The 14362-nt window shown below is 41.1% G+C and overlaps 1 protein-coding gene across 6 annotated transcripts in view; it reads right to left on the reverse strand.

Moving 5' to 3' along the window:
- GRM8 (glutamate metabotropic receptor 8) overlaps positions 1–14362 on the reverse strand; it is a 735586-nt gene that overhangs the window by 106781 nt on the left and 614443 nt on the right. For all 6 annotated transcript variants that reach the window (XM_070425024.1, XM_070425027.1, XM_070425023.1 and 3 more), the window contains exon 8: positions 13480–13616. In XM_070425024.1, coding sequence (XP_070281125.1) covers positions 13480–13616 — 137 coding nt within the window. The remainder of the gene's footprint in view (positions 1–13479; positions 13617–14362) is intronic.

Below are 14362 nucleotides of genomic sequence, written 5' to 3' on the forward strand. Positions count from 1 at the left end.
CCTTTGCTGCATCTATACTAAGTGTACCCGAGCCAAAGTGTCACTCTCTGACGTTCTGAGGGATCCGAGATACTTAGTGTAGCAATAAAGCCTCCCTTTCTTATATTTTAACAATATATTATATTAAAGAGTTAAATTAACTTCTAAACTGTCTTATAAAAATCATTTAGCTCAGTTCTGAGATAAGACATTTCCCTTCCCTGCTGTTTCTTGTAATTCAACAAATATATGCACTCATAGTAGGTTTCTTCATAATTTCTCTATAGGTGTTTTTCAAAATGTGAATGGTTAAACAAATGTTGGTACATCCACACAATAGAATAATACTCATTAGCAATTAAAAGGAAGACAATAACTTGGATAAATTTTGAGGGAATTATACCGAGTGAAAAAGCCAAACCCAAAAGATTACATATAGTCTGATTATATTCTTGAAATGACAAGTTTATAGAAATAAAGAACATATTCGTTGTTGCCAGACACGGGGGGAGGCATGTGGGAGGGAAGTGAGTGTGGCTATGTAAGGGCCACATGAGGGGTCCCTGTGGTGATGGGAATGTTCTGTTTTCTGACTCCACTGGAGAATACATGGACCTACACAGGTAATAAAATTGCATGGAACTAAGTACACACAAACACACACACATAAATGAGTCAAATAAAACTGGGGGGATCTGAACAACATTGGTGGGCTGCAGAAATGTCAATTTCCTGGCTGTGATAGAACACTGCAGATTTTTTCTGCCTACTTTATTTTTTCATGTTTAAAATTAAATGCATTGGGGTAACATTGTTTAATAGCATTATATTAATTTCAAGTGCACAACTTTATAATACAACATCTGTACACGTTACTGTGTGCACACCAGCCGAAGCCTAGTCTCCTTCCATCACCTTATATCTGACCCTCTTTGCCCTCTCATCCTCCCTCCTTCCCTTTCCCCTCTGGTAACCACCATTCTGTTGTCTGTCCCTTTGAGTTTGTTTTATTTATTGCTTTTTATTTTCTATTCCACATATGCATGAAAGCATACAGTTCTTGTCCTTTTTCTTTTGACTTCTTTCACTTAGCACAATACTTTTAAGATGCATCCATGTTGTCACAAATAGCAATATTTCATCTTTTCGGTGGCTGAGAAGTACTCCATTCTATATATGTACTACATCTTCTTTATCCAGTCATCTGTTGAAAGACACCTGGGATGTTTCTATGTCTTAGTTATTGTGAATAATGCTGCAAAGAACACAGGGGTGAATATATCTTTGTGAATAAATGTTTTCAAATTTTCCATATACATACCCAGAAGAGGGCTTGCTAGGTCCTATGGTAGCTCTATTCTTAATTTTTTTAGTAACCTCCAAGCTGTTTTTCATAGTGATTACACCAATTTGCATCCCCACCAGCAGTGTGTGAGGGTTCCATTTTCTCCACCCCCTCTCCAGCACTTATTATTTCTTGTCTTATTGATGATAGCCGCTCTAACCGGTGTGATGTGGTATTACATTGTGATTGGAATTCCCCTTATAATTAGTGATGTTGACCATATTTTCATGTATCTGTTGACAATCTGTATGTTTTCCTTGGAAAAGTGTCTATTTAGTTTTTAAATAAGTTATCATTAGGGGGAAAATGGGTAAAGAGAACAAGGGTTCTTTCTTTCTTACTTCTTACAACTGCAAGTAAATCTACCATTATCTCAAAATAGTAAGTTTAATTAAAACTGATTTATAACAAAAGAATGAAATAGTAGAAAAATTTAGTACTTTTCTGTGTCCTTGTTGTATTCTTGTGTTCTTGTTATATTCCTAGGTCATTTATTTATGGATTTAAAGAAATAATTTTATTTTATGTCTCAACTGCTGAGCTCCTGCACAACTGCACATTTCTGCAACTTCACTTGTAGATAAGAATTTGTAATCTCAGTAAAATGGTATAAGACTTTGGAAAATTCCAGCTTCTAGCTCTATTTTCCTTTCTTAAATAGTGGGAGCTTTGAGGAAAGATGGCATGTTACATTTTTTATTCCATCAACAGACATGTTAACGTTATTCACTTTAGTTTCATGCTCTTATCAGCTACTGACCTCTACCTATAGCTGGGGGCTACATATTTAATTCACATATAATACTTTTTAATCTTCCTTGTAATTATTTTGTCCATTGTGGATTTTACATAATGCTGACGTGTCTATTGAGCTTTGTAAAAATACCCTAAGATATAGGCTTCACATATATTATAGTAAACTTACCATAAGGAAATGATTTTTTGCCAGTTATTCTTCTATTCGAGATTATAATCTTATGTTTCTAACCTTATTTTAATCTTACTTATTCTGCTTATAATGCTAAAATTGCACTTACTTTTCTTCACCCAAGGTTAAAATAATGATTGATATATAATTTATTATCACTTATAAATTTATTTTCCCCACAAAAGTCTAAAGTCCCCATCTTCCTTTGCCATTCTTTAACATTGGTATAAAGAGGCATTTTTTACTTTGTGTTATGTTCTTCTTTAAGTTCCATCTGTATCATTTTAATTATTAGTTATTGAAATAACTATGAAGCATTTGTGGCTTTTCCTATTTTTCATTAATAATCATAGATTATTTTAATGCCCTACTTATAATTTCCCTGATATAAATGCTCTACTAAATTACCACAAGAGCCTTAAATAGATCCAGATAATTGAACCCAGCTTCTTAGTTCCTAATCAGATTAAATCATATTTTATATGGCATAACTTTGTATGTTCTTAAAATAGTAGCATGATTTTTTTCTTATTCTATTGAATGGCCTAGATGAATCTATATGTACATATATAGATGTATCTATATAATTATTGTTGATGAAATAATACTTTATTAATTAAAATTTATTAGCTTTCTTATTAATTCCATCACTTGTTTTTTTGGTTGGTTATCCTACCATGATAAGTATATATACATAAGTCTTTTAAATATCTTAGGGAAATAGACACAAACCAAGTAGATGAATATATAAGGCAGAGAGAATCTGTCAATTAGGTAAAATAAGAAAGAAAATCATTCTTCTTTGTTGTTGTTTTTGCTAATCCTCACCTGAGGATATTTTTCCATTGATTTTTTTTTTTTTTTTTTTTTTTTTAGGGAGAGTAGAAGAGAGAGGGAAAGACAGAGAGAAACACTGATATAAGAGAAACATATCAATTGGTTGCCTCCTGCATGAGCCCCGACCAGGGCCCGGGCCAGGGAGGAGTCTGCAACCAAGGTACATGCCCTTGACCCTTCCTTTGGTCTGCAGGCCAGTACTCTATCCACTGAGCCAAACAGGCTATGGCAAGAAATTCATTCTTAATCACAGCCTCGACTAAGTAATGAAACAATCTCTTCTCCAGCCAATCTACATTTTTGACAAAGATGTTCCCTGGAGTTTAGAGCTTAGCATATCTCTACTGTAAATCTCGCTGTACCCTAAAGAATACCAACGTGTGATCTCATAGTACTTGAGACCCTATAAAATTGAGTTTCAAGCAATCTTTCTTCATTCCCGTGATTTCCTCTGCTCAGACTGTCCTCTGTTCAGACCACTCAGGATCTCCCTCATTCCTTAAGTAAACTGAGTGTTTTCCCTTCTTCATACAACAGCATAGGTAACAATCCTCATCTTAATCAATGCACTTCCAACTGGCATTATGAAGTCCTTGTGTAAGCAGGGTAGGCCTGCCGCCCAATGGATATTACTTCTCAAAGGTAGAAATCAGAAGCTGCTTGGCAACTACAAAATCCTACAGAGTATAGGAAGCTCTACAACAGCATAGGCAAGAATATGAATGGTATGAAACTTCTGAGTGTCGGACTCCTCCTATAAGGCCACCCAAATATTAGAATCTTCCCAACCTATCTCCTTGGGGATATTGAAAACCAGTTAAATCAAAATAGTTCCCCAGTTCTCCAGGCTCCAAACCAAGATAGAATATATTTCCTTGGAAGTACCAATCCTATCTACACTAATAAAAGAGAAACATGCAAATTGGTGTCACTCAGCTACCCTTCCCATTGGCTAATCAGGACGATATGCAAATGAACCGCCAGCCAAGATGGTGGCCGGCAGCCAGGAAGCTTGAAGCGAACAGGAAGCTTGCTTGCTTCAGTGATGGAGGACTCCAACGTTCCCCGCCTGCCTTGCCGGCCTCTGAGCTTGCAGTTTGAAACATTGTTACAAATATAAAAGCTAAACAAAACCCCAGAAACCTTCTTTCAGCTAGCTGGAATCTCAGAGCTGGAGCTGAAACAGTGTTTCGATTATAGAACCCAAACAAACCAGATACCTGCTTTCAGCAGCCGAGGCCTAAGAGCTGGAGCCAAGCCTCAGAGCTAAAGCTGGCCCAGAATAAAAAAAAAAAAAAAAACAGAGAGAAAAAGGAGCGGTTGGGAACTTCAGTCACCAGCCAGCCTGAAAACAGCCCTCAGCCCCTCACCCAGACTGGCCAGGCACCCCAGTGGGGACCCCCACCCTGAAGGGGGTGTGACCAGCTGCAAACAGCCATCAGGCCCTCACCCAGACTGGCCAGGCACCCAAGTGGGACCCCCACCCTGATCCAGGACACCCTTCAGGGCAAACCAGCCGGCCCCCACCCATGCACTAGGCCTCTATCCTATATAGTAAAAGGGTAATATGCCTCCCAGCACCGGGATCAGCGTGACGGGGGCAGTGCCCAAACCCCCTGATCGCCCTGTGGCTCTGTGTGTGACAGGGGGCGGGGCCACAACCTCCCTATCCACCCTGCTCTGTTCGTGACAGGGGAAGGCGCCCCAACCCCCTGATCAGCCCTGCTCTGTGCCTGATAGCGGGAAGCTCCCCAACCCCCAGATCGCCCTTCGGCTCTGTGTGTGACAGGGTGCGGCGCCCCAACCCCCTGATCGGCCCTGCTCTGTGTGTGACAGGGTGCAGCGCCCCAATCCCCCCTCCCCCCGCCCACGGACCCTGCTCTGTGTGTGACGGGGTAGAGCCATAACCTCCCCATCAGCCCTGCCCTGAGTGTGACAGTAGAGGCGCCCCAACCCCCTGATCGGTCCTGCTCTGTGCCTGATAGGGGGGAGCTCCCCAACCCCCTGATCACCCTGCGGCTCTGTGTGTGACAGGGTGTGGCGCCCCAACCCCCTGATCGGCCCTGGTCTGTGGGTGATAGAGGGCGGTGCCCCAACCGCCCCTCACGGGCTCTGCTCTGTGTGTGACGAGGTAGAGCCATAACCTCCCCATTGGCCCTGCCCTGAGTGTGACAGGATGTGGCGCCCCAACCCCCTGATCTGCCCTGCTCTGTGTATGACAGGGGGCGGTGCCCCAATTCCCCTATCGCCCTACTCTGTGAGTGACAGGGGGGAGCTCCCCAACCCCCTGATTGGCCCTGCTCTGTGTGTGACAGGGGGCAGCGCCCCAACCCCCGATTGGCCCTGCTCTGTGCATGACAGGGGGTGGCGCCACAACCTCCCCATCGACCCTGCCTTGAGTGTGACAGGTGGCGGCACCCCAACTCCCCAATCAGCCCTGCTCTGAGCCCGACCAGGGGCTGCACCTAGGGATTGGGCCTGCCCTCTGCCACCCGGGAGCAGGCCTAAGCCAGCAGGTCATTATCTCCCGAGGGGTCCCAGACTGCGAGAGGGCACAGGCTGGGCTGAGGAACCCCCCTCCCCCCCGAGTGCACAAATTTTTGTGCACCGGGCCTCTAGTCTACACTAATAAAAGACAAAGATGCTAATTGACTGTACCTTCTCTATGCCCACCAGCCAATCAGAGCCAGTATATGCAAATTAACCCAACCAAGATGGCAGTCGATTTGCATATACCGGCTGGGAGCAAAGGCTGAAGACAACATGGAAGCGAAGCGCTGCAGAAGGGAGCAAAGTAGAGGTGGCAGAGACAGGAACAGAGCCAAGGTGGCGGAGGCGGGAGGTGGGAGGGAAACAAGCTGGGTGGTGGAGCGGGAGGGAAACCAGCTGTTCGGCGGGGCAGGAGGGAAACCAGCGGGCAGCGGAGCGGGATGGAAGCCCGCCTCAGCGGGTTTCGCTCCCTTCTCTGCTTCGCTCCAGCCGCAGGAAGCCCTATACTTGCAGGAATCTTCCTGCAATGAGCCTCTAGGTAGCAATATAAATGCTAATAAAAATGGGCATTTAAAATTGACAAGAATAAAGTAACACAGTTGGATGCATTAGGAGTTAATGACAGAGGCATATCCTTGGATTCTGCTCCTGAATATTGCTGCTAATCCAGGAGTGACACCTGGGACTGAATCTGAAATACCACTAAACCATTCCAGCACCTAACACAGCAATGGCACAACAGAGTCACTTTTTTCCAGAATAAATGGATACATAGATGGATGAATGGATGCTTTTTCCATTGCTCATATACTCTTCCAACCATCTCTGACCACTGAAGTAATTTAAAATCCAGCTTGAATTTCATCTGTCAAGAAACTTGATCCAGTCCCCCAAGTTGGAGGTAACTATTGTATCTTCCGAATGTTTTTTCTTTAGTCTGTACCTGTCTAATTATGCTTTCATTGCAATTAAATTCAGGTGTAGCATTGACTTTAATATATTGCAAATTCTTTATATCTTATTGAATCTTGTATTCCTCAAAGGTTTAGCATCCTGCCTGCCATGGAGCAGTCACTGAATAAGTAATGTATGTACACGTAGTCCACTTTCTAATCAATAATCTTGAATCATTGCACCATATTCAGTAAGCATTTAGAAAATGGCATATTATTAATAACTTTTCAACAAATACTTATTGAGCACCTACTCTGACTTGACAAGAATGTAGTTAAAATTTAATAATTTTGACATTTGCTCAATGTGTCAAAAACATGAATTTACCAAATGCTTGTTTTCTCATAAACACTGATAGCAAAAATAACATTCCTGAAAACAATAACTTTTTATCTAATACACAAATATATAGTTTTAACAATGAATCATCTTGTAACAAGGAAAGGGAGCAGAACAAAATATTTTCAGAATAGTGTATAAAGGCATTTATAATGGCATTTCAAGTTCTATTGGAAGGTAGTGAAAGATCTCAGGGAACTAACTTTACCTTCATGCTTTGTAGGAGAGGGAGCTCTTTACATGATGCTTGTTTCAACATGCACCAATGTTACTATAAAAGAACATTTTCAAATGCAGGCAACTTTGCAAATGGGAAAACAGAGGCAAAGAGAAAGTGCATGATTTCTAAGAGTCAAAGCAAATAAAATGTCAAGTCTCCCTCAAGCACTGTGTCAACTCCTTTCAATTCATTCCTACTTCAAGACTATTTCAATAATCTTCACTATAGAAAAACTGTTTCTCTATGAAATTAATAAATCTAATGATTTTGGTTAAAAACTTTTGATGTTTAGCCAAAACAGTAAACATGAGAGGCAAATGAGGAGACTCAGAAATTCTGCCTTTCTGTATTCTGAGCAAGTTGAAGAAACATCAGTATAGTATGTATTTGAAGGGCCATCAATAGGTAAACAAATATATTCAATTAGAATATCATGTTATAAATACCATACTACAGGTACATAGGAAAGACAGTTAAATTCCATCAGAAATTTTGCTTGTTGTCGCCAATGAATTGGAATCCTGGAGTCCATTGGTTTGTCATACCAAAATAAACATTTGAGGACACAAGTATATGCACAGACAAGCTTTCATGGTGTATGCACACCTTTTACAGTTACTACCTACTCAGAACATCAAGATAAAGGCAGGAAAGATTTTGCAAATATGGTGAAATACCCATTATAGGTGCTCCTTAGTAGCCTACTTATACAGGCAAAACAAAACAAAACTGTTATTACCATATTTATTTAACAGTGAACGTGTGTCAGGCAATGTTCTAGGCGGTTTGTATGTGCAATTTCCTTTAATTATCCCAAGAACTCTATGAAGTAGTTATCGTTGACAGGTAGGTGAAGAACCTGAGACTAAGAGTTGTAAAAACAATGTGTCCATGGCTATAAGACTCATAAATGGGAAGTTGGAATTCAGACATCATCTTTCTGATTTGAGAGTCTTGTTCTTGACCACAAGGCATCTAATCTTCATTGATTATCCCCATTTAACAGATGAGAAGACTGAGGCTCAGAATTCAGTACCTATGACGTGGCCCACTCAAAAATTAAGTCAGGTTTGCTGGAAGCTAATTCCAGCATGTTATAAATGCAATTAATGTCGGGGGTCTTAATCCAGCATCTAGAAGGGTTTTCAGGAATCTGGAAGGTTCAATGATGCCTTCTTCTTCCAACCACCCTTTCCAATTGACACTATATCACTAATTATGGTTGAGGCACCTGTGAACTCACTGTCCTTGACTATGTTTATTTATCTTCAAATTATTTACTTGGCTAAAAAGAGAAGAAAACCAAATACGCAAAAACCCATCGCATTCCTACACTAATGCCATAAAAGTGGCTGTGTTTGGAAGAATAGAAATGTGAGCCCTGAGTTATTTCTGGCCGGTCCAGTAACCTTGATCCACCCTCTCCCTGTGGACTCAAATCAGCATATGGCTGTTCCTTCTCAGTTCTGGCTTTGATGCTTACTCGGAACCTCCAGGTTACAATATGTTTGTAATCACTAATAAGGACCACCTGTCTCTTGAGAAAATCAGCTAACAAATAGAGAGACCCAATTGTTCCAATTCACTTTAATGAATGGACTGAGATTACTGAATAGAAGCCCTAAATTATAACAAATAACTTATATTAACTGATTGTAATCGCTAAGTGGAGAACATATGTTAGTTCCATAAAAAAAGAAAAAGAAACGATAATATTTGGAATAAAAACTGTTTTTGATAAACTAAAACACCTAATAATTTTTCAAGAAAAAGAAAGGAATAACTTACTTATTTTAAAATTCTTTCACTCCACTAATATACAACTAATATACAGTATATTCAGGGCAAATTTGTTGTGCTCATATATGCTTAATTATACACTCTCTGTGTACAAAATTATCCTATGGTTGAATTCAGCCAGAAAAACTGGCTCTTTGAAAATAAGTAGACATTAGTCCAATAATTGGCTGATAATTGTTTATCACTGAGAATGTGAAATATATGATAAATCTGGTTTAATAGAATAAGGAGGGATGGAGTATAAGGTGAGTAGTACCATTCCCTGTCCCTCAACAACTCTCACCAGATTAGCAACCTCTCTCTACACTGCTCTTGCAAAACCATGCACACACCACCCTGGTCGGGTGGTTCAGTTGGTTGGAGCATCACCCCACACACCAAAAATATTGCAGGTTCAATTCCCAGTCAGGGCACATTCCTAGTTCTCTCTCCCTTCCTCTCTTTCTAAAATCAATGAACATGTCCTCAGGTGAGGATTAAACACACACACACACACACACACACACACACACACACACACACAACAAAAAACATGCACACACCTTCATCAGTGTATCTGCCTCTTTGCGCTAGAATTATTGGTTTGAGTGTCTGGCTGTCCTTCTAGGATGCGAGCTCCCTGAGCACAGGGACCACATATTCACTCTAGTACCAACACTTAGCACAGAATATGTACACAGAATGAACTTAACAAATCCATTCCAAACTAACCACCTAGGTGACAATAAGTAGCCGCACACTACTATAAAAAATATCTATGTATTTATCTCCCATAAAGTTTACTTTTTAAGTGCAGGTAGATTTTCTAAATCATTAAGGGCAATATTAAAGGCAGGCAGAAACACTGAGCTGTGCGGACAAATAGTCAGCATTTGAAATGCAGAGATTCTCTCTGAACTTTCTAAAAGCAAGAGCCTCTGCTAATACGGACCTTCACTTTTCACCACACGCATTAGCAGACCTCCCACTGACCACACAGAACCATGAGGCGCTGGGTTAATAACAGATAATATTTATGCATTTCATGTGTGCCAGGCCCTGGACTAAATGCTTCATTTTACTATTTCATTTAATTCTCATTACCACCAAAGAAGTAGGTGCTAATAATGTTTCCATTTTACATATGATGAAAGGGAGGCAAATAACTTCTTTGCTGCCTTGCCCAAGTTCTAAGCAGAATTTTAATAAATCGGTCATTTTCCAAGCACCCCCTACTCCACCTTCGAGCAGGTGACTGATCCAACTCCCAAGAAAATTTATTTTTCTGATAAATTCCAGAATTCAACAGAATTGACATAACCTCTCCCCACAGTCTAATTCACTCTCTTTTCTTCTCAGAGTTTCATTCCCCCTGTTTCAGTAAAACAAGACTTCTATCAAGTTATAAATGATCATGACCATGCTTGAGAGATAATTCTTATAAGTGGTTTTGTTGTCTTTTATGAACAATACTAGTAACATGATATAAAGTTTTATAATAAATATATCACTCACAAATAGAGAGATGTGTGTATGTATACTTGTGTGTATAATTATTTTACGTATCATGGTATTATATATTAGTACACATATTGTCAACCACGTAATTTTGTTATGCAAATATATAATCATAAGACTCTAATAGGCAGTTTGGCATTAATAAAAGATAAAAAAGTAGCTTCCCATTTTAGCCCTTATCAAATTTTCTTTGTCATATCTATTCTATTTAACATATGTCCACTTTAAAAAGGGCTTTTGCCAAAAAGCTACTGCTTCTCAGAAGGAAGGCGGGGGTGGGGTGTGAGGTGGGGTGAACTGGAGAATGTACATGCATAGCCCATGGACACAGACAGTAATAGCATGGTGAAGGCCAGGGGGGCTGGTGCAGAGTGGAGGAGGTCAATGGGAATAAAAGGGGGACATCTGTAATACGTTGGACAATAAAGACAAATTTTTAAAAGCTATTGGTTTTCAGATTGGTGTCAACAACCTGCAGAGTTGTTGATTGTTCGGATAAATGTCAATCTGGGTTGCAGAACAAGGGGTAAGATTTCAGGAGGCTACTGCATGCAGTAAAGTGTAGATACATAGTCATACATTGTACAGCAGTAGTTGAAACAGAAGTGGTATTTGTGCACTATTCAATGCATAACTGTGCTAATTATCAGGAAGCCATTTCAGAGACAATTGATCCTAAATACCCTAGTTTTGTTATTTTTCATCGTCTGCTTCTTTTCTGAAAACATTGGTGACTGATGCTGTATAAACATACCACTGAAGGGCTATACAGTGGGGCCTTGACTTACGAGTGTCCCGACTAACGAGTTTTTCAAAATACGAGCCGTCTCTTCGCCAATTTTTTGCTTTGAGCTGCGAACTAAAATTCGGGTTATGAGCCAGCTTCAGATAGCCCACTGCTAGTTGGCGCAGCGAACTTCACAGTGAATGCCACAACATCAGCCCAACATCACGTGTCACTGTAATGGTGAAAATTGATTTGACATACGAGTAATTTGAGTTACGAGCTCTGTCATGGGACGAATTGAACTCGTAAGTCAAGGCCCCACTGTATTTGGACATGTGGAAGTGAACATGTATTAAAATGCTAAACAGATGTCTTCTGAGTAGGTTCACACACATGAAAGTCCATGTGTACATTATACACAGAGACAAGCGTGAACTCCCTCCCACCCTCATGTATGGCATGAGCTTTTACCTTTTAGCTAGGATAAGCTGTAGCTAGGAAATGAACTTCATTATTGATTTAGGAAATGAACTCAACTCTCACAGTGTTATGGTAGCTTTGAGAATCAAGAAGAGGAGATACTTTCATTAGAGGAAAGAATGGAATACAAATTAAGACAATAGAAAGAAGAAGAATATGTTTCTCGTTCGTTTGAAGCACTTTAAAAGCATCTTATTGCCTATGGAGATAACACTGCTGCTGTAGCAATTCCTTGGCCCTCAATTTCTGCAAATAGTCCTATATTATAGATGTAGAAGAGCTACTGAATGAAAGAATGCCCGTCCTTTTCTGAGACTACTGGAGGTCCCTACATTATACCCAAAGAAGCCAGTGAGCACTGCTATGGCACCAGGAGCTGTTCAAATGTGAAATAATTCCCTACCCAGTGGTAAACTGCTCCAACCACCCCTGCACCCTGCCATGCCACCACCGCCAGCCCTGTGCCCTGTGACTTCCTGGGTTTCCTTACCCATCAAGTTCAGGATTGGCTTCCTGCTTAGAGCCCCTTATGATTGGTGGGTGTCAATCAGAGGCAGCTCTCCCCAAAGCCCCTGAAGCCTCCTTCCCTAGGAGAGCCCCTTGGAGATGTTCCAACGGGGAACATCTGAAGAAGTTCCTCTGCCCTTCGCCATCCTGCATGCCACCCCCACCTTGTCCCCACCACAACCCAGCAGAAGAAGACAGAGCTCTGTGGCAGTGTGGCACCCGGGCAGGCAAATGCCCAGCCGTGTTTGGCATCCTCCTCAGGCCCTGAGACCCTGCTTCTCCCTGCTCTATCCAAGTTGTCCTCACATGACATTGTGTCTTGACAGCACCTGAGGTAAGACAGGGACAGCAGGCAGCTCTAAGGGCTATTAAACAATAGACATCCCGTTGGGTATGTTAACTTTCTCTGGTGTTGCCACTGAAAGATGAAATGTAGCCCTAACCGGTTTGGCTCAGTGGATAGAGCATCAGCCTGTGGACTGAAGGGTCCCAGGTTCGATTCCAGTCAAAGGCATGTACCTTGGTTGCGGGCACATCCCCAGTAGGAGGTGTGCAGGAGGCAGCTGATTGATATTTCTCTCTCATCGATGTTTCTAACTCTCTATCCCTCTCCCTTCCTCAATAAAATATATTTTTTTAAAAAAAGAAAGATGAGCTGAACCGGTTTGGCTCAGTGGATAGAGCGTCGGCCTGTGGACTCAAGGGTCCCAGGTTCGATTCCGGTCAAGGGCATGTACCTTGGTTGTGGGCACATCCCCAGTGGGGGGTGTGCAGGAGGCAGCGGATTGATCTCTCTCATCGCTGTTTCTAACACTCTGTCCCTCTCCCTTCTTCTCTGTAAAAAATCAATAAAATATATTTTTAAAAAATAAAAATAAAAAAGAAAGATGAAAAGAAAAAGAAAGATGAAATGTAGATCCAGATCAGGATGCACTTCCATCAGTCAGACGTAGTCTAAAGGTCTCCCCTTAGATGTGATAAAGATGAAATACACTTATTTTTAAGCCCCAACTTTAGCATTCATGGTATACTCTATTATCCACTCCCCAGTCCCCCGCTCCCCCCACCCCACACACACACCGTGTACAAAGACTTGAGCAAGTGAGTCTTTCAGAAAAGGGCAAAATTGCCCCAAGTGTATCTATAGTCAATGAAAAGAAAATGAAGTATTTCATTAAATCCCTACAATTATCAGCTATCTCTACAGACATTGAAGACTTTCCATCACATTTTAAAGTTGAAGATAGAATCAAATCATAGATTTTCTAAAAATGTACTCAGGAGAAAATGTATTCTAATAAAGGTTATATACTTAAAAATAAAGCATTCTTCTTTGAGAACACTATCCATTGGTGTACATTTATGTTGATACTTGCTTTTAGGTGGAGCTGATTGGTCCAGTGCCCAATGACTTTGTACTCTGTACTCTTGTTGGTGATTTGATACTGGAAGATATCGTAGCGCCCAGGAGCATCTCCGTTCTCATTAAAAGTGACGGGTGTCCCAGCACTGCCTATAAATGTTCAGAAAACAAGGTTAATCAAGTCTTAGTAAGATAGCCCACTGGGCTTATTTCTCTCTAAGAAAGGAAGGTATATAAAAATATATTGTGCATGGTAAGAGATATGAAGAGTTGTAATCCATATAAAGTCAGTCTTGATAGCATAATATCTTCTCCATGAAAAGAGGCCCAGAAGTAGGTAAGGGAGAAGACATGCTTTATCGTGCAAGTGAGAAAGTAAATGATGAGTATCCAAGTTAGTTTAACAGTTACATAAATAAAAGTGGATGGGCTGAACAGTCAATACTGGCTGCAGAGAATGACAGTTAATGGAGAAGAGTGTACATGTCCTGGAGTATAACAGCTCTTGTACAATAGGAACTACCAACAGCAACTCAAAATGCGGCAGGAAGACGACCCAGCCAGATTCCCTGGAGTTTTACTTCACTCTGATCTGAGCTCCCTTCTGAAGCAGTTGCCCTCTGCAATTTCTCTTCCAAGCCTTTGCTTCCACTACCTTTGCCCAAGAGCATATCCACGTGGACTGCTGTTGGGAAGCTTTCAGTGTGCGAGGAAGTGATCCCTGGGAAGTCTCAACCCTGCTCAGAACATGAAAGTTCCCCTCGTTCCACTGCGACAAGTTTAAGAGTGGCAGGGCAGCAGGATGCACGAAATGCCTTCTTTTCTAAACTCCCATTTCTCTCAGAAGCTTTCATCTTTTCTCTGAAAAGCTTCTCACTTTTACTTTCCCTCCTATT

This window comes from Myotis yumanensis, unplaced genomic scaffold, assembly GCF_028538775.1.
Source record: "Myotis yumanensis isolate MYYU_CA2020_CCGP unplaced genomic scaffold, mMyoYum1.0.hap1 SCAF_9, whole genome shotgun sequence".
Lineage (NCBI taxonomy): Eukaryota > Metazoa > Chordata > Mammalia > Chiroptera > Vespertilionidae > Myotis > Myotis yumanensis.